This window comes from Bos grunniens, chromosome 11, assembly GCF_055505025.1.
Source record: "Bos grunniens cultivar Pamir isolate PY7600 chromosome 11, Bosgru_T2T1.0, whole genome shotgun sequence".
Lineage (NCBI taxonomy): Eukaryota > Metazoa > Chordata > Mammalia > Artiodactyla > Bovidae > Bos > Bos grunniens.
This window is the reverse complement of record NC_141175.1, coordinates 81,889,934-81,912,597: the sequence shown is the minus strand read 5'-3', so window position 1 is coordinate 81,912,597 and position 22,664 is coordinate 81,889,934. Positions and strand designations below refer to the sequence as shown.

Sequence of the window (22,664 nt, the reverse complement as noted above, 5' to 3'; positions counted from 1 at the left end):
TCAACAGAGCATGTATCCATCTAGAGTACCACCCCGCCCCCTTGCCAGGGTGGCAGGATCAGAACCTATATTTGCAGCAGCAGTTGGAATGCTCTCTCTAAACTCTCCCCACACAATGGGGTTGGAGGAAACACACGGTATTAAGAAGAGAGTATAAGAACACTCCAGGATTCTTGCCTGGGAAATCCCAAGGACAGAGGAGCCTGGTGGGCTACAGTCCACAGGGTTGCAAAGAGTCCGACATGACTTAGCGACTAAAACAACAAAACAATAAGGAATGAGTATACATTTGTCTTAGATCGTCTCTGGCCTGCAGTGAGAAGTTCCATCACCCAGAAGAAGTGTCAAGGATGCCAAGGAATTGGGTTAGGATGAGGTTTAGATTTAGTCTTCAGCAAACATACAGAGAAAGGCTTGCTTAGAAAGAACTAACAATTTACAAAACACTGATACAATATCTGTTCTAACTTAAGAGTTTCTAGCTTTACAACACAGACATATTTCTGAAAAGCTACATATAACATTTTTCAAATTACAAATTATTTCTTTGTAAAATAAATCCCAGTTTAAATTATTTAGGGACAGCTTTATTATACATGATAATTTATTTTTTTCTAATATCTGGATCCTCAAACTATTGAGTTTCCTGAGATCAACAAGTAACTCTCTAACGCAGTAAACCTCACTAAGGAAAAATAAAATTTGTTTAGTCAAGACAGTTAATTGAAAGCAATTCCCTGGTGGTCTAGTGGTTAGCGGGCTTCCCTAGTGGCTCAGACAGTAAAGAATCTGCCTATAACATAGGAGACTTGTGTTTGATCCCTGGGTCAGAAAGATTCCCTGGAGGAGGGCATGACAACCCACTCCAGTATTCTTGCCTGGAGAATCCCACGGACAGAGAAGCCTGGCAGCCTACGGTCTACAAGGTCACAAAGACATGGATAAAACTGAAGCGACTTAGCCTGCCTGTCAGTGGTTAGGACTCAGCACTTTTGCTGCTGTGGCCCTGGTTCAATCCCTGGTCAGGGAACTAAGATCTTGTAAGCTGTGTGTCATGGCCAGGAAAAAAAAAAAAAAAAAACTGAAGCTGAGTGTTGGGCATAAGGGATTCATTATATTATTCTGTCTACATTTGTGTATATTTAAAATTTTTATTAAAAAAATTAAAAAATATTTACAGAGGGAGAGAAGGGAAAGAAAAAAAACCTAGCTATAGGACATAGAGATGAAATCAATATAAAAAGAACTTATGATCTTGTGCAGGAAATAAGATATGTACATAAATAAAATTCAAAGTAAAAACAGTAAGTGTTCTAAGAGAGATAGAGAACAGAAGGTCCAGAAATAACTGAAAGAAGATGATAAAAGTGACACAAACAGTAGTGAAAAGATTGACTTACTTAAGATAGATATGGAACAACAGACTGGTTCCAAATAGGAAAAGGAGTACATCAAGGCTGTATATTGTCACCCTGCTTATTTAACTTATATGCAGAGTACATCATGAGAAACACTGGGCTGGAGGAAGCACAAACTGGAATCAAGATTGCCGGGAGAAATATCAATAACCTCAGATATGCAGATGACACCACCCTTATGGCAGAAAGTGAAGAGGAACTAAAAAGCCTCTTGATGAAAGTGAAAGAGGAGAGTGAAAAAGTTGGCTTAAAGCTCAACATTCAGAAAACTAAGATCATGACATCTGGTCCCATCACTTCATAGGAAATAGGAAAACAGTGGAAACAGTGACCGGCTTAATTTTGGAGGGCTTGAAAATCACTGCAGATGGTGACTGCAGCCATGAAATTAAAAGACGCTTACTCCTTGGAAGGAAAGTTATGACCAACCTAGATAGCATATTCAAAAGCAGAGACATTACTTTGCCAACAAAGGTCCGTTTAGTCAAGGCTATGGTTTTTCCAGTGGTCATGTATGGATGTGAGAGTTGGACTGTGAAGAAATCTGAGGGCCGAAGAATTGATGCTTTTGAACTGTGGTGTTGGAGAAGACTCTTGAGAGTCCCTTGGACTGAGAGGAGATCTAACCAGTCCATTCTAAAGGAGATCAGCCCTGGGATTTCTTTGGAGGGAATAATGCTAAAGCTGAAACTCCAGTACTTTGGCCACCTCATGCAAAGAGTTGACTCATCGGAAAAGACTCTGATGCTGGGAGGGATTGGGGGCAGGAGGAGAAGGGGACGACAGAGGATGAGATGGCTGGATGGCATCACCGACTCGATGGACGTGAGTCTGTGTGAACTCCGGGAGTTGGTGATGGACAGGGAGGCCTGGCGTGCTGCGATTCATGGGGTCGCAAAGAGTCGGACATGACAGAGCGACTGAACTGAACTGAAGGTAGACAACCAACTAGTTCTTTGGGAAATTATATAGTTGGGTCTGTATCCAAATACTTGTACTAAATAAATTTAAGATGGAGAAAATAATTAAATGTTAAGAAAAAAGAAACCATAAAAATGGCAGAAGAAAACAGGAAAATGTTTTACAATTTTCAGGCAAAAACAGACTAAGAATGAACACAAAGCTATGAATAAAAAAATAAGAAGCAGAAAAACGATGTGTTTATAACGTAAAAACTGAAATCTTTTGTGTAGTGAAAACTACCAGGAATATTCAAAAGTATAGGTAAGCCAGGGGTAAAATATTTGCTAATTCCCCTAAGGAACAAAGCTCTTGCAAATTAATAACAAAAATGAAAGTAACTGAGTGAAATGTGGCAGGGAGTTACACACTTCCTCATTCATAGCACCCTCAGCACCTCAATAATCTTTTCATGGTGCCTCTAGGCCAAAGGAAATACCACACAGTTCCATTTATTAAGTAGTTAGGTCCAAACAACCTAATAAGTATTTATGCCCTACAACTTAGGAACTGTTTGAAAAAAATAAGACACATAAGTTGAAAGCAAAAATATTTTTATTTCATTCTTTAATAACCACAATTACTTACTAATGGGATGTGTGTGCCTGCTGGATACTTTATAATTCTGCAAGCTCTGGAAATCTCGGGACTCCACTACCCTCATTCCTGTTCCGCATGGATTTTCTCATGGGACTAGCTCTTTATTACCGCAACTATCAAACACTCAAGTTTGCAAAGACATACAGAATCATCAAAAGGAATGCAGTGTGAGCTAATGCTGATAACTGTAAATGACTTCAAGCGAGTAGTTCACATAATATCTCACAGATGGCAAGTGTCATTGTCCTTCTCTCCCCCAAATTGAAAATATCCCACAACACTTTGGCACACGCTTTGGGAACTGCGAATCTGTTTAGCCGAGAATATAAACAAGCAATTCACAGATGAAATACAAATAGCCAATAAACACATGAGGACATGAGGACACATGTTTAGTTTCATTAACATTTAAGGAAGGGCAATTCAAACAATGAATTTTTAAAAGAAAAAAAAACATTAATAAACAGAGACTTTTCTCTAAAGGGTAGGACCCATCAATATTGGGATTAAGGAAACAGACATTCTCATTCATGGTGGGAGGAGGAACTGTTTCAACCTTTTCGGGAGGTAAGGAGTAGGGCCACATTGCTGCACACACAATGTATTCTATATAGATGGCCTCATCTGTTTGTTAGACAAAGCAGCAAGTTGGAAGCGTCACTGTTGCTATCAAAATGGAAAACATGAACTTTCTTTAATCTTGAAATACCCATTTCTAGGAATTTATCTCACAGAAACATTTAGAGGTATGGGCACAGAAACAGATGCCCAAGGATGATCTCAAGCAGTACTTACTGTAAGAGGAAACTTTAGAAACAGTCAATACAGGACCAGCTGAAAAAATGATGGGATATTCCTACATAGTATCCCATCATATCTAGCCAAGCAGTGCCTTCATTAAAGATAATGTTGTAGATTTATATGGATCAACATGAAAATATCTCTAAGACACACTGGTAAGTGAAAAAACAAGCTGCAAAAATAGTATGATCCCATTTTACCTGATGCCAAATTATTAACATCATGGGGGTTGGACTTTTACATTCGACACTGTACATTTCTGTAGTTTAGAAAGTTTCACAGTAAGAATGTATTACTTTTTAAAACTTCTTATTTTGAAATAATTACAGCTGACCCTTGAACAACACAGGTTTGAATTGCAAGGGTCCATTTATACATGGGTGTTTCTCAGCAGTAAATGCTATAGTACCACAATCTGTGATTGGTTGAATCCAAGGATGCAGAGAAACCTTGACAATGGAGGGCTGACTGTGAGTTATATGTGGATTAATCCCCACATTGTTCAAGGGCTAACTGTAGAGCCTCATCATAACAAGTTGCAAAAACAGAGTTGTTCCTTTCAGTCAGCATCCTCTAACTGTGACACCTTATGTAACTGTAGTTCTATAACCAAAGCAGAAAACCGACAGTCACATTACTGTTGACTAGACTACAGATCTTACTCAGTTGTCATCATATTTTACATGTATTTCTTTGTGTGTGTGTTTGGGCAGGTGGACAGTTTTAGCCCATGCCTGGATTTGTGTAGCCACCACCGAAATCAAGATACAAACTGTCTCATCACCACAAAGGAAGAAGAGCATTATTTTTGGTATCAGAAATAATAAAACAAAATAACATTCTTTTTATCATATATTTCCCAACTTAAACTCAGTATGAAAATTCACATACTAATAATTATTGGGACGGGTGGCTGCGTGGCATCTTTCACCACAGAAATCAAAGAAAAGGAACTTTCAACACACCAAAGAAAAGGTGTTCCGACTTTTCCAAGGCTCCCCTTGGGTTCCCCCTCTGACTGTTCAGATCTGTGCCCAAACAAAGTGAGGAAGAGCCAGTCGAGGGAGAGACCCACTGAGGGTGGAGAAGGCTGACCACTGGGGAGGTGGGGAAGGGCCCGCTGGAGAGAGAGCTGCAGGAGTATCTATCTCCAGGGCTGTCTCCAGCAAACAAAGCCAAAGGAAATGCAGAGTTATTATACTAATTTTTATTTCCCAGACTTTAGAGAAGCTGTAAAATGTGCCTTATAAAAAGGGTTTGACCCACAGAAGTGCCTGGCTTTCTGCATCTGGACTTTAGGCTTGTAACTCCAGCTGCCCAGTGAGGGGGTTTGGGGCAAAAGCCCCACAAACCTGGGCCTGGGCCAGAGACAGCCTCAGAATCTGCTGGCTTCTAGCACACTGTGCTAACAGAGATGCCTCCTTCTGAAAAATGAAAATGGAAAAAAAGTGGGTTGTTTTTTTTTGACTCTGTAGTTTGTAGCTTATTTCAAAGGTCATCAAAGTAAACAAAAGGAAAAGACTGTGACTCTTTATAAGTCAAAAAGTGACAACTGTTTATAAAGCAACTGTTTATATTTTCACATGGAGGGAGGGAAAAAAATGATTCCTCTAAGCCCCTAGGAATGGAGATTTGGGCAGCTCTCCCCCTCCCCCAGTTTGTTTGTTCCTTTGCCATTCGACACCTCCAGCAGCGAAGTCCAGGAACATCTGCTGTGTCCATTTTATGTGGAATTATAAAAGCCGACTGGATGGCTGGGATTTGTGAAATAAACCAAGCAGTGTCTCAAGAAGCAAAAGCCTCTGTAGCACCTCTTGCTAACTGGGCCTCCACTACCCTACTCCCGAGAGCTCCCAAGGCCCAGAGTCACAAAGCCCAGCTGCAGGAAGCTCTCTCCCATTCTCCAGCCGTTTCCTCTAAGCGCCTCAGTTCAGGGAAGGGTGATTCTGGGAGGTCTAACTGAAGCCAAGGGTCAGTGAAACCAATCTTTATGAACCTCCTCTGATCCCTGAGAGTGATCAAAAACACCCTTTTCACTCGTGAGTTTTCTGGGCTTAGCTCATAATGAACTCTGGACAAACATTATGGATGAGTTTCAAAAAGGATTTTATAGGCTATGAGATATATTCCAAAACAATGAAACTAGATGGGATTACAATAATCATCTAAAAGGTACTTTTTAAAACATGGGGTGCCATGGGCATTAATCAAGGTGTGATCCCTGGTCTGTTATAAAGATTTCATATTATTTCTACTTAATCCATTCAGGTTCAGCTCATCAAGTCCCTCTATGAAGTTCTTCCTGACAATTTTAGGTTGTGGCAATCTTTCCATCCTCTCATCCCACAGTATTTATTATCTGAACCACTCATTTGGCACCTAAGATATGTTGCCTTGATTGCTATTTATCTTTTTATGTAAACCATGTCTTTTTATCTCCTACAGAGCCTTACTGGAATGCAAAAGTTTGTTGATTTGATTTTAAATTTAAGGCAATTACCATGTGGGCTGAGATAAACAGTACTTCCAAGGTAATAGTTAACTCAATAGTGAAAGTAAACACCAAGACTGCTTGCGAATGGGTTGGCTTACAAAGCAAGATGACCAATGAATGCAAGTCCTTGAGCCTGGAACATGTTTGCGGCCTGGGCCATCAGCCTGCTAGGCTGAGCCCACTAACATGTTATGTTATGCACATGAATTCATCATCCCTCCAACCTCATCTTAAGGAAGCTCATAATCTACCCTCTAAACCTACTTCAGCTCAAACACTGGCGCCTCTATGAAACTATTCTTTGAACCGTTAAGATTTCTTTGTTGAATGAGTGGCTGAATGAAACAATGACTTTCTGGGCAACTATCCGTGATCCATCTGGGCCTGTCCTCTTTCACTACACTGCTGGAAGGCTATGAGGATCAGGTTTAGGGAAGTTCTAAGAAAAGTTGTTACAAAATTTCCCCCATAAACAAGCCCTCCCTGTCAAATATCGGGGCTGACTACTACAGGACAATGGCACGCTCCTCTAGGTACACACTAAACCTAGGGTGATTTTACCTCCAAAGACATTTAGCAATGGCTAGAAACATTGTTGGTTGTCACAACTGTAAGCTACCAGCATCTGGCAGGTAGAGGCCAGAGAGGTTGCTAAGCTAAATATTCTATGATGCACAGAACAACCTCTCTGAACAAAGAATTATCCAGCTCAGAAGGTCAAAAGTGCTGAGGTTGAGAAGCCCTGGCCTACTGTAACAGCAAGGGCTCTGCAGTCAAGACCTAGTTGGAGACCTTTGGAAAATTATTTAACCTCTCTGAGCCTTAATTTCCTCATCTAGCCAATGGAGCTAATAACATAGCTCACCTCATGAGGGTACAGTGAGGTCTAAAAGGTAACAGATATGAAAGACCTTTGCAATTACTCTTTAAAAAATTAGTCATCCTTATTAACGAATGCATGCCCATGTGTGATTTTAATTTGGCTGTGCATTTGAAATATCTCGAGGTAAAAAGGAGACTAACACTAGGAAAGCGAATCCCCTTGATTAAAGACTATTCTTCCATCCTCAGGGATTGTGTGCTATTTCCATAATGTGGATATCCCTCTTTATCCATCTGAGGTCTATGTTCTCCTGATACTGTGCTATTCGGTAATTTTCTTTAATCCTCTGTGGTACATACTTTATTTATATTTTTTTTGGCAATTGTTTTCACTTGGCCACTGGACTTCTGCCTGTTGTGGTACTGTTCCTTAGCAATGCTTTTCTTAGTGGTCTCTGAATTTTCCCAATAACTGTGCTTTCTGCCTAATCATCTCATTACAGCTTAACAACAACAAAGTGTACGGCAAGGATAAATTAATTATCCTCCAGGTGCTTTGAGGAGTATAAGTACAGTGCTTGTTATCAAGTTTGCCCTTTTTGCTTCAAGTTAACCTTTCTGCATCAAAGGTAAATTTAAACATTCGATTTACATCTAAGGCTAAGTTGTGCCATTCGGTGTTGTTAGAAGAATAATTGGTGACCCTTGAAGATATTAGGTCTCTAAGTTATGACCCTCAAGAGTTTAATCCTTGATACTCTAACAGACCATGCTCCATAACCTCACATATCCAAAGGTATACCTCTCCAGCTCCATTTTCCTGCTGCACAGAGGCAAATGCTTTAAAAAATAAGCTAAGGAAGCATATTTTCTTATTTTTCTAAGTATTTCCTAAATGACCCAAATCAGGTAACAAACACTTCACCTTCCACTCAGGTCATTTCCTGGGTGAATCTGACCATTTCACTTTCAGTTTTTTTTTTTTTTTTAAAGGAATCAAAGCATCTTTCAAGTGTATATTAGTCTCATAAAATGGATATCTGGATATTTTATATAGCAAGGAGGCCTTACAGTCTTGTAGTTTTGGATAAAAGGTGTGTTAATATGTGTGTGTGCATGTGTTGAAAATTCCACAGATTCTTGATTTTCACAAACAGGCAGTATACTCCCAATCTCTTGAAATTAATGGTGAACTTCAGTAGAATGAAGTATGTCTCCATAACTGGCAGACTCTCAGCTATCATGAAAAAGAAGTTGAGTCAAGTGGTGGAGGAGGAAGAGGGTCTCACTTTGTTCAGAGAGATGCCTTCAGCTTTGGCGATTACTGGTCATTTCACCATTGGAAAAACAAATGGAAAGGCAGGGTTCATCTTACCATTGTGAGGAAGTAAGCAAGATACTCACCAATAGGGGAATCTTGGTTCCTAAGTTGTGGACTAGGGGCATTGACTCTGATGGAAATAACACACAATCCCTGAGGATAGGACAGTAGTCTTTAATCAAGAGGAGTCATTTTCCTAGTATTACTTAAATAGGCTGTTTATGTAATGTGACAGACTCAAAGGCCCAGTAGAGTGACTAAAACTGACTTCTCCTAACGCAAATGTATTAGTTTAAAGCAAGGTTTTTCAACCCCAGCACTACTGACATTTGGGACCAGAAGCTGTTGGTTGTGGGTCCTGTCCTCTGCATTATGGGATGTTTATCAGCATCCTTGGCCTCTACCTGATGGATGCTGATGGCACACCATCAGTTACAATAACCAAAAATATCTTCAGACACTGCAAAATGTCCTCTCTGGGGGAAAATGCTCCCAGTTGAGAATCCCTGCACTAGGAATTCAAATCTACACACTGATACCATGTATTATAGCTACTTTGGGGAAGTGAATACTTAGTATAGTCTACCTTCTTAAGAAGATCCTGACTCATTCTTTTTTTTTTTTTTCAGTATCTATTTATTTGGCTGTGCTGGGTTTCAGATGTGGTATGTGGGATCTTTAGCTACAGCATGTGAAGTCTTAGTTGCAGCATGTGGAATCTAGTTCCCTGACCATGGATCGAACAAAGGTCCCCTGCCCTGGGAGCATGGAGTCTTAGCTACTGGACCAGCAGGGAAGTCCTGGACTCATTCATTCATTCAGAAAATATTATACTGCTGATATGTCTCTTCTACGAAGAGTGAAGAGCATGTACAGGGGCCCTAGGGCAGGACAAGGCCTGGGTATTACAGGGAGGTTCAAGGGTAAGAGTTGAATAACAGGAGAAAGGGCAGTATGAGATGAAGTTGGAGAGACAGGCTGCTCAGATCACTATGGTGCTTATAAACTACTGTAAGAAGTTTGAATTTTAAGCGTGATGGAACACGGCTAATGAGCTTTAAGCAGGGATTAAGAAAATTTCAGCTGTGTTTTAAAAGATCCTTCTGTCCGACATAGAGAGTAGAATGAAGGGGGCATGAGTACAAGCAAAGAGGTGGATGTAGTTGTCTAAGCAAAAGAGGAGACTGGCCTGAACAAGGATAGTGGTGTAGAGAATGAGAGTAGAGAAGCAGATGATACTGGTGGATTAGATACCAAGTTAAAGAAAACTTGAGCCCCCGGTTTCTCAAGAAATTGGGTAAACGATAGTGCCGTTTACTGAGAATGTAAAGCTTGGTGGAGGGCCATGTTTGTGGCTCAGCCAGGTTATGGAATAAAGAGTGTGTATTTGCTCAGATGGGAAAACATCATCTTATAATCTCTATTTCCTAGAGGTTTATGGTTTATTTCAAGAGACAGCATATAGGTACAATATGGTCACATCCTCTGTGGGAGTAAGGTATAAAGTCAATGACTGGGGTGAACACTGTATACAGAGAAAATGACCTTCAATCACAGTCAGCACAGCCACAGACTCTGAAGAGACAGTACGTTGCCAACTCACAGCTCACTGTTCACTCTGGGGCACATGTTCACTGAGAGAAAAGGCAATACAACTCAGCAGGCGATTTGTAAATAGTTTTTCTCTTTTATTCTTTAACTTTACATATATTCAATGGCACCCCACTCCAGTACTCTTGCCTGGAAAATCCCATGGACGGAGGAGCCTGGTGAGCTGCAGTCCATGGGGTCGCTACGAGTTGGACATGACTGAGCGACTTCACTTTGACTTTTCACTTCCATGCATTGGAGAAGGAAATGGCAACCCACTCCAGTGTTCTTGCCTGGAGAATCCCAGGGACGGGGGAGCCTGGTGGGCTACCGTCTATGGGGTCGCACAGAGTCGGACACGACTGCTGCGACTTAGCAGCAGCAGCAGCAAGCTAAATGAGTTCTGTATACTTCTACTAAATAAAAAATAAAATCAACTTTCACTTAAGACGTGAAATACCAACAAATGAGATTTACTATCAAGCAAACTATATACAAATACATTCAGTTAATGAAAGATCTAAGGAAAGTGGGATAAAGGAAAGGCTCACTTTCTGAAGAATGTGGTGTTTTAATTAGGAAGAAGTTACAGACCAGAGAGGATTTGGCATCGCATACATACAATTGGTAGACGACCCTCCATGACTACTTGGGTCTTATTTCTCAGACCTCTATAAACAACTTCAATGAAAAACTAGGAGGTTTAAAGGTTTCAACAGCAATGGGGTACGATGGAAGGCAGAGGGGGAGGTATCCATAACACAGGAGGACTATGAATGAAAAAACACAAGTTTATTTATATACAAAACTTCTTCATACTGGAGGAGAGTGAAGCCAAGAAACAAACCATTAAGGTTCCCAATGAAGTTACTGTCAAACTATAGCAAGAAATTAAGATTTCCTACATTTCTTTGAAAAGAAAAAAAAAAAGAAGTAATGCAGTTCCTCAAAAAACTAAAAATAGAATTACCATAAGATCCAGGAGTTCTACTTCTGAATATATATTTAAGATTCAAAAGGAGGGTCACAAAGAGATATTTGTACGTCTATTTCATAGCAACATTATTCACAATAGCCAAAAGGTGGAAGCAAACCAGTATCCAATGACAGATGAATGGATAAACACATGTGGTATACACATACAATGGAATGATATTCAGCCACAAAAAAGAAGAACACTCTAACACATGATGAATCCTGGGGAGATTATGCAACGAGAAATAAGCCAGTCATAAAAAGACAAACATCGTATAATTTCACTTATATTAGGTATCAAGAGTAGTCAAATTCATAGAACTAGAAAGTAGAACGGTGGTTGCCAGGGGTTGAGAAGGAAGGGAAAAATAGAGAGTCGTTTAACGGGCATCAAGTTTCAATCCTGTAAGATGAAAAAGTTCTGGAGATTGGTCAACAACATGGGAACATATTTAACACTACTGAACTGAACACTTAAAAATAGTTAAGATGATAAGTTATACACGTACTTTATCACAATTAAAAAGTTTTTAGATTCGAAAGATATAATATTGTATTCAGTGTCATTTCTGGGACGTGTGTTAAAATCTCTGATTATACAGTTCCTCATCTATTAAAAAGCCTTGTGGGTGAACTACACATTTACTTTAGTGGACCAACTGATATTGTGAGCCTGCATTAATCAGATGCTCTGAGAACCTCAAAAATTAGCATCAGATGCTAATTAAAAATAGCCAAGTCTATCATTAGAGGCGAGCCATAAGATGGTACTAACTGTAGAAAAAGGAATAATCCTCAAGTGACAGTGAGGAACATATAAGCAAACAGTAAAGACCCATTTTTTTGTGCGTGTTTTATTGAAGTACAGTTGATTTACACAGATTCAGGTAACAGCAAAGTGATTGTTTTATATATATATATAGGCTGGATGGCATCACTGACTCGATGGACGTGAGTCTGGGTGAACTCCGGGAGTTGGTGATGGACAGGGAGGCCTGGCGTGCTGCGATTCATGGGGTCGCAAAGAGTCGGACACGACTGAGCGACTGAACTGAACTGAATTGAAGGTATATATTCTTTTCTGTTATAGGTTATTTCAAGACATTGACTACAGTTCACTGTGAAGACCTGTTTTATTGCTTTTCTAGTGTCCACTGCTTTTCCAGTCTCTTTACTATGGAGGAAAAAACAACCACCATAGCTTAAATTCTTAGACAGAATTTAATTTTTTAAAGCTTCTCTGTTGCAGACTATTTTAAAAAGTATAACGCTCATTAGAGAAGATGTGGTTGAGACTGTTATTACGATCATCACCTAAAAGTCATCCTAAGGAGGTACAAAAGTTTGCTTTGTATCATACCCTTGTGCCAAATCTGCTTCCCATACAATATCTACTTTCTCTTTGCTCACAGCTAAAGATCTCTCAACATTATCACCCCTTTTCATTAACTCCATTCCACACCACTTTTTTAACCTGTTGATAAGTTTGTTTTTTTTTTTTTTCATTTACCTAACCTGAAATCCAAAATTTCATCAACTCACCAATTCAACATCAAGATAATCCTTTTCTGCTCTTCTCCGTCCTCCGAACAATTATCCAACCCAACACCACAGGTCAGAAAACCTACTGGTTCTAATTCTCTTACTTCCTTCTCAAGTTCACTATCTGTAGCAAAAAACACCTCTCCCATTACCTCTAGGTCTCCAGCTGTAAAACTGAAATGATACAACCAATCTCCCCTCTATCGCTTGGGATGAGGACTACGAGTTTTTGTGCACTGCTGACCTCCTTGATCCTTATAAGATGGGTCATGCACATTTTTATCTCTGCCCTGGCTTCCCACAGCTCTTCCTTCATGCCCCTTGATCTTGACCACAGAACACTATGCTATTGACAGCCCCCGCAGCCTCCCGCTCCCCCACTCCTGCCTTTGGGCAGCGCTGCCCGCTGCTCTTTAGACTTGGAGGAGTCTCTCCTTGTATCCGCCAAGCTGCTGTTTCAAACGCTTCCTCTGGGCTCTCGTCTGCCCAATTGCTCTCCACATGAATGAGCAGGAGCACCCTTCCTGGAGTGGAACAGGTTTGGAGAGAAACTGAGCGATGAAATGAAATCCAGAACACTTTTTGCCCTTCAAATATTTGAGTTTAGAAATGTCAAGATTTTATTATTGTTCCCATGGTCCCTTAACTTCAGTGGCAAATTACCTAGTGATATATAATATCCATCACTTGGGGGATAAATCTCCTCTATTATCCCCTGGACATGACAAAAGAATCACTTGTTTCTTATATTAATTTACTTTTGTATATTAATCCCTCTCGTCTACTCTTAACCCAATGTTTTCCAAACTTGTCTGATCCTAAGAATCACCTGTGTTACACATGAAAGAGGCAGAAGTCCTATTCCAGATCCACACAATCAAAATCTTTAGGACAGAGACTTGGGAACCTGTATTTTAAACAATGCCTCATGTAACTCTTGTGTCAAGTAAGTTTGGGGAATATGTGACAGACTATTAAACCTGCTGGCAGTTTTTTAACAACCAGAGACCTGAAGACATATAGCCAGATGGCCTGAATTACACAGGCTTTAGTCATGAAGATTCTACCTACTCCATCCACGCTGATGATTTAACTTAAAAATTAATACTCTGTGATTCTGCACTTTAGTTTTTCTGTTGCAGACATATTGAAAGATTCTTATGATGAATTTATACTGTTTTATGTACACCTAGTGCCTAAGGAGCACAGTATTGAGCATTTAATTGAAACGATTTAAACCTTGCTGAATGGTTGGTAAAGGCACCATCCAAATCAAGAAACAAAAAACCAAAAAGCAAACAAAAACATCCCAAACAACAAAAATAAAAAACAAAATCCCTAAAATTTCATCTCTTAAGGTCTACCTGAGTAGCACTGAACCCTTCCTTCATCAACCATCAGGTTAATCAGAATGAGAAAATGGTAATTTAGGGTTTATCCCTTGGCCTAAAAGAAGGCAATTATTCAGTGACTTGGCCAGATTTCTAGAAACTATTGTGAGGCCTTGTCTGACTGCCTAGATTTCTCATAATAGAGTCAACTTCCTTTATCCCTCAAGGATTACTACTTTGACCCTGTGTTCTCTCCACTGTCATGCTGGGGAGAGCTCTGAGTTAATGATTTACATCTGATAGTGCATGATAAAAATTCAAGCACAGGCAAGGACACGTAGGGACGCCTCTCAGAAATGGAGAGAAGTTTCATGTTGAACACTGTAAATGTTCAAGGATGATTATTTTAAACCATATTTTCAAAGCATGAAGATGGATTAAAATAGAAATGAATTGTATTAAGTAGAAAAGAAGGTAGAACCCTTTCTAAAAAGTGAAAGATTATCACTTACATAACATCCAGAAAAATAAAACTGAGCAAAAAATAAGAAGCCAATTTATTCAAGAAGTTAATATCGAAAACAAAAGTTTCAGTGGGGGTATACCACAGCTATGCTCAATATTACATTTTTCAAAGAGAGGAACCCACTCTGTGTTAACGAAAAAGCTTCAAATATAAACGAGTGGTCCATATGATGAGATTCATCTCTGAAACTGAGCAGATTTCTAACTGAATGCATAGAACAGTCTATTTATAAACCCTAATTCCCATCAACCTTAGAACGATGTCAACTAACAATAACAAGTTAATGTTTCCCAGTAAGCTTCACTGTGCCATTTAATTGCCAGCACTCGGGCCAAGGTAAACTCAACAGTAACAAAAGAGCTAACACCACAATCAAAGAACAAGATTAATGAATATTACATTTCTGCTTTGAAGTGAATGCTGAAAATCAAGTCCATAACATACTCTCTTTTAGGCCTTGGACTTCAATTGTACCAAATACTTGATTTGAAGGTACAGAGTTTAAAAATATTCTTCATGTTTTTAATTAATCACAAGCTTCATTCCTTGGAGAACTTTAAATTGAAATACAAGTTCAAGTGTCAAATCCAAAGTGTACAGCTTGATGAATTTTTATATATGCCTAATTATATAGTTTTTTAAAAAAATAATTTAAAATAATATAACTCAACAAATGAGTCCATTACCTAAGATTACTTATAAGTCATCATATTTGTTCTAGAAAATACATTATAACATTCTTGTGCACTGCTGGTTAAATGGTAGAATTCTCACCTACTCAGTTCAGTTCAGTTCAATTGTTCATTCGTGTCCAACTCTTTAAGACCCCACGGACTGTAGCACGCCAGGCCTTCCTGTCCATCACCACCTCCCAGAGCTTGCTCAAACTCATGTCCATTGAGTCGGTGATGCCATCCAACCATCTCATTCTCTGTTGTCCCCTTCTCCTCCCACCTTCAATCTTCCCCAGCATCAGGGTCTTTTCCAATGAGTCAGTTCTTTGCATCAGGTGACCAAAGTACTGGAGTTTCAGCTTCAGCATCAATCCTTCCTATGAATATTCAGGACTGATTTCCTTTAGGATGGACTGGTTGGATCTCCTTACAGTCCAAGGGACTCTCAAGAGTCTTCTCCAACACCACAGTTCAAAAGCATCAATTCTTCGGCGCTCAGCTTTCTTTATAGTCCAACTCTCACATCCATACACGACTACTGGAAAAACCATAGATTTGACTAGATGGACCTTCGTTGGCAAACTAATGTCTCTGCTTTTTAACATGTTATCTAGGTTGGTCATAATTTTTCTTCCAAGGAGCAAGCGTCTTTTAATTTCATGGCTGCAGTCACCATCTGCAGTGATTTTCAAGCCCCCCAAAATTAAGCCTGTCACTGTTTCTATTGCTTTCCAGTCTATTTGCCATGAAGTGATGGGACCAGATGCTATGATCTTAGTTTTCTGAATGTTGAGTTTTAAGCCATCTTTTCCACTCTCCTCTTCCACTTTCATCAAGAGGCTCTTTAGTTCTTCTTCACTTTCTGCCATAAGGGTGGTGTCATCTGCATATCTGAGGTTAGTGATATTTCTCCTGGCAATCTGGATCCCAGCTTGTGCTTCATCCAGCCCAGCATTTCTCATGATGTACTCTGCATGTAAGTTAAACAAGCAGGGTGACAATATACAGCCTTGACGTACTCCTCTCCTGATTTGGAACCAGTCTGTTGTTTCATATCCAGTTCTAACTGTTCTCACCTCCTACACTGACTTAAATGCTAACAGTAGATATTGAGTGTTCATAATACGACAAAGAGCAGCCCTCACTTTTTGCTGGAGGAGAGATAAATCTTCAGGAGTAAATACTTTGCCTCTTTATATTATATTAAAAAATATTCAGTAAGAAAACGCTCTTATAAAAATGAAGACAGAAGAAAAACTGAAATGTACATCTTTTGCTATGAGGGAAAAGATTATTGATTCTGATTTTCAAACTCTATGATTCTTTTGGTAACTCACTCTTGAATATATCAACTCCTCAGTAAACAAAATGAATTAAATCTTTACGATCTTTCGAACTGAAACTGCTTTCGTGTCTATGGACCAAACTGCTTCAGGCTGTTTCCCAAACCTCTATAAATAATTCGGCCACTTATTTGCTAAGAAGGTCCACTAGCGTTTCCCTTTTCTGGTTCGTTAAGAAATCACTTGTCCTTTTAGCTGCTACGTTTATGTGCTAACTTTTCCCATTGTTTAAATATCTACCACCCAAGCCTGTGATGGATTACACAACCCAGGCTGAGGATATACAATTCATCCTGGACTTCTCTGATGGTTGAGATAACTCATTGGTAGGTGTTAGGTTTTTGTCACCACTCATCCAAACACACTCCTCCATCTTTTAACTGCCTGTTGTCACCTCCTTATAAACTTCTTCCTTGGTAGGCCATGATGATGATGTGCTCAGCTAGATAAATATGTATGTATCAGTGGCAAATATCAAAGAAACAGCAACACTTCCTAGACACAAAATAATTGGGAAAAGACCAATTTGAATGCACAAGAAATTTTTTTAAACAGAAATAATTTTTAAAGAACGGCTGGTCTATTTTAAAATTGTGGTCAGTAACATGAACCACACTAAAACAAACAAATGACTGTCAAGTCGTATTTCTATTAAGCTGATTCTGAATAAATTCAGAAGCTTCACTGGCAGTGAACATTCAGGGAGGAAGGAAAACGTGTGTGCCGTCTCAGTGAGAATTACAGAAACAAACTCTAAAATGGTACAATTCAAGGTAATGAGATTTCCTCTTTAATCTAGAAAAATCTTGTTCTCTTTAATGAACAAAGTGAGAGTTGACGTGGCCAGTAAACCTGGTATTCTAAGTCAGGAGTTTCTAACCACTCTGAGAACTTTGCATTGCAGGGTGTGAAGGTCTTCAAATCACCACCAAATCAACACAGCTGATGAAGGGGAGTTTTCTACAACATGAGTTTTCTTGTTCAACTATGTTGCGTTCCTATGTTTCACGTCACCAAAAGGAAATGAGCCATCCAAACTGTATCTCAAAGTGGCAGAAAGGTCAGTCTCCAATGTGACATAGCAGATACTCAGTCTAGTGTATATTTAAAATCAGATTTTTAAAATTTTATAAATTTATAATTTAAATTTAAAATTAGATTATTTCAGAAGCGCTTGTTTCTAATGCTACCAATAGGAAAACAGAGAAAAAGAAGAAAGCACTATTTCAAACCCTTTTGATTATTAAAAACAGCATTAATCTAGTTCATTCATTCAACAAACATTTGTTGAGGGTTTACAGTCAAATGCTATGGGGGTATATAAAATAACTGTGACGTGTTCACATGGCTACTTAAAGTACAATATACAATATATAGCTTAAATTATAAATCGCGATTCAAAGATTAAAACACAGTCCAAGATCTTCAGTATCCCTATGAAAACTGTGAGCTTTACAGGACTAATAGTACGTTTATATTGCTGCTGCTAAGTCGCTCTAGTTGTGTTTGCCTCTCTGCGACCCTATGGACTGTAGCCTGCCAGGGTCCTCTGTACATGGGATTCTTCTGGCAGGAATACTGGAGTACCAGGCCCTCCTCCAGAGGATTTTCCCGACCCAGGGATCGAACCCGTCTCTTATGTCGCCTGTATTGGCAGGAGGGTTCTTTACCACTAGCACCACCTAGAAAGCCTTATAATATATTAACTTTCATATATACTAGGATGTTTGTACCCTCCCTGGGTTGAAAAGATCCCCTGGAGGAGGGCATGGCAACCCACTCCGGGCATGGCAACCCACTCCGGTATTCTTGCCTGGAGAACTCCATGGACAGAAGAGCCTGGCAGGCTATAGTCTATAGGGTCGCACAAAGTGGAGAGGACTAAAGTAACTTAGCACGCATGCACACACATACTGGGATGCATTTCTGGTTTCTCCACTTTGTCCTCTGATATTCCTTTCTAATGATGAGTTAGTACTATACTTTTATGTTAATGTGTGATAAAAATAACATACATATAAATATTAACATACCTTTATATTATATTTTAGGATTTGATACGGCAAGCTCTACAATTCTTGACTTTTCTAAAAAAATTTTTCTAGACACAAAGTCTTTAATAAAAGTTTAGCAAATTGAATCCAGTAATTACTAGAGAGGATAACATATCAAGAAGAAATGGGATTTATCTTGGCAATGCAAAGTTGGTTCAATATTCCAAAATCAACGTAATTCATGAGTTGAAGACATAAAAAAAGAAAAACATCTGATTATCTCAATAGATGCAGTAAAAGCATTTGACAAAATTCAACATCTGTTCATGATTAAAAACTCAATAAATTAGAAATAGAAGAAAAATTCATCAACGTGATGAAGTATATCTAGGAAAAAACCTACAGCTAATATATGTATTGATGAGACTGCCTGCTTTCCCCTTATGGTTGGGAAACCTAAGAATGTCCCTCTCAGTATTCCTATTTCACATTATACTGGAAGATGAACTAGTGCAGTAAGACATGGTAGGGAAACAAAATGCCGATTGGAAAGAAAGGTACTATCTTATTTGTAGATGGCATTATTATCTATCTATGCAGAAAAACCCTAAAACATCTATTTTTTAAAGATACAAGAATTAATAAGTTTACTGGTAAGGTCTTGGAATATGAGGTCAATATGTGAAAATTAACTATATTCCCTAAAAAGTAGTAGTGAACACTTGGAATTTTTAACTTAAAAACATTATTATTTCTAATAGAACTAAAACATCTTTGGATAAATCTACAAAATATGTGTAGAATTCATTATACAAGGACTATGTAGGTCTGTATTCAGTAATTTTTTTTTCTGTTAAGGGCCAGAGTAAAAATGACTATCTGGGTCATACAGTCTCTGCTGTTAACTACTCAACTCTAGCATTATATTGTAAAGACAGCCATAGAAAATAAGTAAACAAGTGGGCATGGCTGTGTTTCAATAAAACTTTATTTACAAAACAGCAGGCAGATCAACTTGGCCTGTAGATTATAGTTTGCCAACCCCTGGTCTAGAGGAATAACCCCAGGTCTCAGACTTAGTAAAGTTCTTTATGAATCTGCAGAACTTTGTTGGGTAGAGACACTAATATCAATAATTTCTGTCCAGTGGAACAGATATTCCCAAGATTTATGATCTATTGGACACTAAAGTGTCTAATACCTAATTTGGGCTTCCCCAGTGGCCCAGCGGTAAAGAATCCACCTGCCAAGCAGGAGACACAAGTTCGATCCCTGGGTTGGCAAGATCCTCTGGAGAAGGAAATGCCAATCCACTCCAATATTCTTGCTTGGGAAATGGACAGAGAAGTTTGGCAGGCCACAGTCCATGGGATCGCAAAAAAGTCGGACACAACTTAGCAACTAAAAACATATCTAATCCAGCAACCTTATTCTAACATTTGTTAAACTGCCTTAGTTTTATCAGATGCTCTTTGAGCTGATCATAACATCTAACTGGTCCCCTTTTATTAATTAAGTAATATCTTTTACATATGTCATTCTATATTTGCCTGAAACTGATGATTTTACCTTTATGAAAATTATACTTTAACAATGTCGGTTCTCCCCCAAATTGCTCTAAAATTTCAATGCAATACCAATCAAAAAACATCTTGTCTATTACCTTACTATTTATTCTTTCATATGAACTTACTGTCATGTGAAAAAATATTTTTAATTAAAATTTTTATTTGCAATGTATTAAACCTATGGTTGTTTTATTTGGCCATACCATGGAGCTTGTGGGACCTTAGTTCCCCAACCAGGGATCAAACCTGGGGTCCTGGCAGTGAGTGCTGAGTCCTAATCCATGAAATGCCAGGGAATTCCCTAAGCCCATGTTTAAATTTGGAGAAAACTGACATCTCTATAGTATGCAATATCCTTAGGGAAAACCCAAGAGAATCAATGGAAGACATATTACAAAGGATTTTCACAAATGATATTATTACAAACGAGAGTTAGGTGACTGAGCATGGTGTAATATATAACTTAGGAGTACAGGCCCTGAAACTCTGGATCTGCCACTTTCTAGCAGTGCGACCTTGGGCAAGTTAACTTCTCTGAGCTTTGGGGTTTCATACAGTACAAAACAGTACTCACTTTCTAGGACTGTAATGAAGATTTAATGAATAAATATATTTAAGTGCATAAAATGGCCCTTGACAAAAAGGAAGTATAATGTAAGTGATGACTAACAGTATAATTACAAAGTGAATATTTATAGAAACCAATCACCTTCAAGAGTAAAAACAAGTCAAAAGATAAAGCATGAGAAAAGGATTCATGACGACAGTAGTAAGAAATATAAGAGAAATATGTGATCTACATGAAAAAAGCTTTAATACACAATGCCACTGAGGAATGGAGGAGAAACGAATGGAAAGGCATACGGTGTCTTGAGGAGGTCAACAGCATAAAAAGGATGTTATGCACGGTGAATAATTTAACGCATTAAGTTAATGCAATTCCAATAAAAGTATCAATAGAATGGAGGATGGGAAAACCAAACAATTGGTTTCAAGTTCACAGGGTACTGAAAAAGAAAGGTAATGAAGGGGAATTAGTCTACCAAATTGTAGAACATATTACAAAGTTCTTGTGAGCAACCGGTGTATAAACAGACAAACCACTCAATGTAGCAGACTAGAAACCTAGAAAATAAGAGCATCTGAATACTGAAATTTAGTGTATGATAGAACGATAACATTTCTGTCAGGAGTGATAAAATGTACTTTTCAGTAAATGAATTCGGGACCAAAAAAATCATGCAACAGCTGTCCATAATTTATTTTTTAATTCCTATTGATAAGGTTCAATACTCTTAACAGTATTTTAAAATTTATAATAAAAATAATAAATGAAAGTTATCACTTACTAAAAAATTATACTATGATAGCCACTATATTGGGAAGTTGTACATACAACATCTTTACTCCTTATATCAACCTTTCAAATTATGTGTTATGAATAGTTTATGGATGTCTAAGCTTCATTTTAGAATTTAAGTGATTTGCCCCAAGTCAAATACCCTCAAAGTGGAAAAAGAGTACATCAAGCCTAGATCCCAAACCTCTTTCCATATATCATCCTCCACCCATAAAATAACACAGGTTTCAAAGAAACTCTAAGCACGAAGCAATTAAAACCATGGGATATGATTCAATTTCTTATACTATAATGGAAAAGAATAGAAAAAAGAATTAGATCTATATGTATAAGTGTATAATTGAATCAATTTGCCATTGTAAATCAACTGTACTTCAATAAAAAAGAGAAAAAAACAGTGCAAGATTATAAATTGTGCATATCAAGTAGGAATGAAGTGACTACAATAAAACACAGTATCTTCTCTTTATGCTTTTTTTGTTTTAAAATGGTAATGCTGGGGTCTTATTTCCACTCTGTCAGGAGAGCCTGGCATTTCAGCCACTGAATAATAGTCAAGGTGAATCCACCTTATACCAAATTCTTTCCAATAAAGAAGAGAGTTAAAGTGAAGCTACAGTGAGCTTCAACACAACTCGACACTAAGGAAAATTCTTTCCAATAAAGAAGAGAGTTAAAGTGAAGCTACAGTGAGCTTCAACACAACGTGACACTAAGGAAAACTTTGTAACTGTTTTCATTTTCTACATACAAGGTCCCAATGTGGGAGACCGAAAATCTGTATGCCAGAAGAATAAAACACGGGTTATTTTGACTTCCCTCTGCTGGGCAAAAAGCCTCTTGAACTTCTATTTTTGGAAATGGAGGTATCCCTTTAATCCTGTTACAGAACTGCTGATGGTGGTAAGACGGCAGAGGAAAATCGGCACCGGGCCTGTACCAGCACCGTTTCCAAGAGCAGGAATAAAACGGAGCACAGGCAAGCAAAAGCATTTTGCTAGAGAATTTTGTGAAACTGGTGTCAGTGTTCACAACTCAACACAAAAAACACCACCCAAGTGCAAACCATTTCAGACTCAAGGGGGCCCCTGAAGTCAGATCCACACTGAGAAACTCCCAGAGCCACAGCATGGTTAACGTTGTTCTTGTAGAAGACAGAATAGCCCTTCTCCACGTCTGTCCTTTTCAGGAATTCCACACAGGACCAGCAGTACTGTCTTCTACTTTATTTGGTGTGTATTAAGATACAGTTCAGAAAGCACAAGCCTTCTGTTTAGACTGTCAGGTACAAAGACACTGTTGCTACGCTCCTGAAGAAAGATCCTCCTCTTCTTTTAAAGACCCT

The 22,664-nt window shown here is 38.6% G+C and overlaps 1 protein-coding gene across 22 annotated transcripts in view; it reads right to left on the bottom strand.

Annotated features, from left to right (window-relative positions):
• THADA (THADA armadillo repeat containing) overlaps nt 1-22,664 on the bottom strand; it is a 335,209-nt gene that overhangs the window by 114,048 nt on the left and 198,497 nt on the right. Inside the window, exon 30 of one of the 22 annotated variants that reach the window (XM_086327239.1) lies at nt 15,783-16,024. The exons of 20 other annotated variants lie outside the window; for them this stretch is intronic. In XM_086327239.1, coding sequence (XP_086183365.1) covers nt 16,013-16,024 — 12 coding nt within the window. In that variant the 3' untranslated portion in view covers nt 15,783-16,012. Of the gene's footprint in view, nt 1-15,782; nt 16,025-22,664 lie in introns of those variants that run through there. One more of the 22 variants, XM_086327237.1, reaches the window with a different exon arrangement.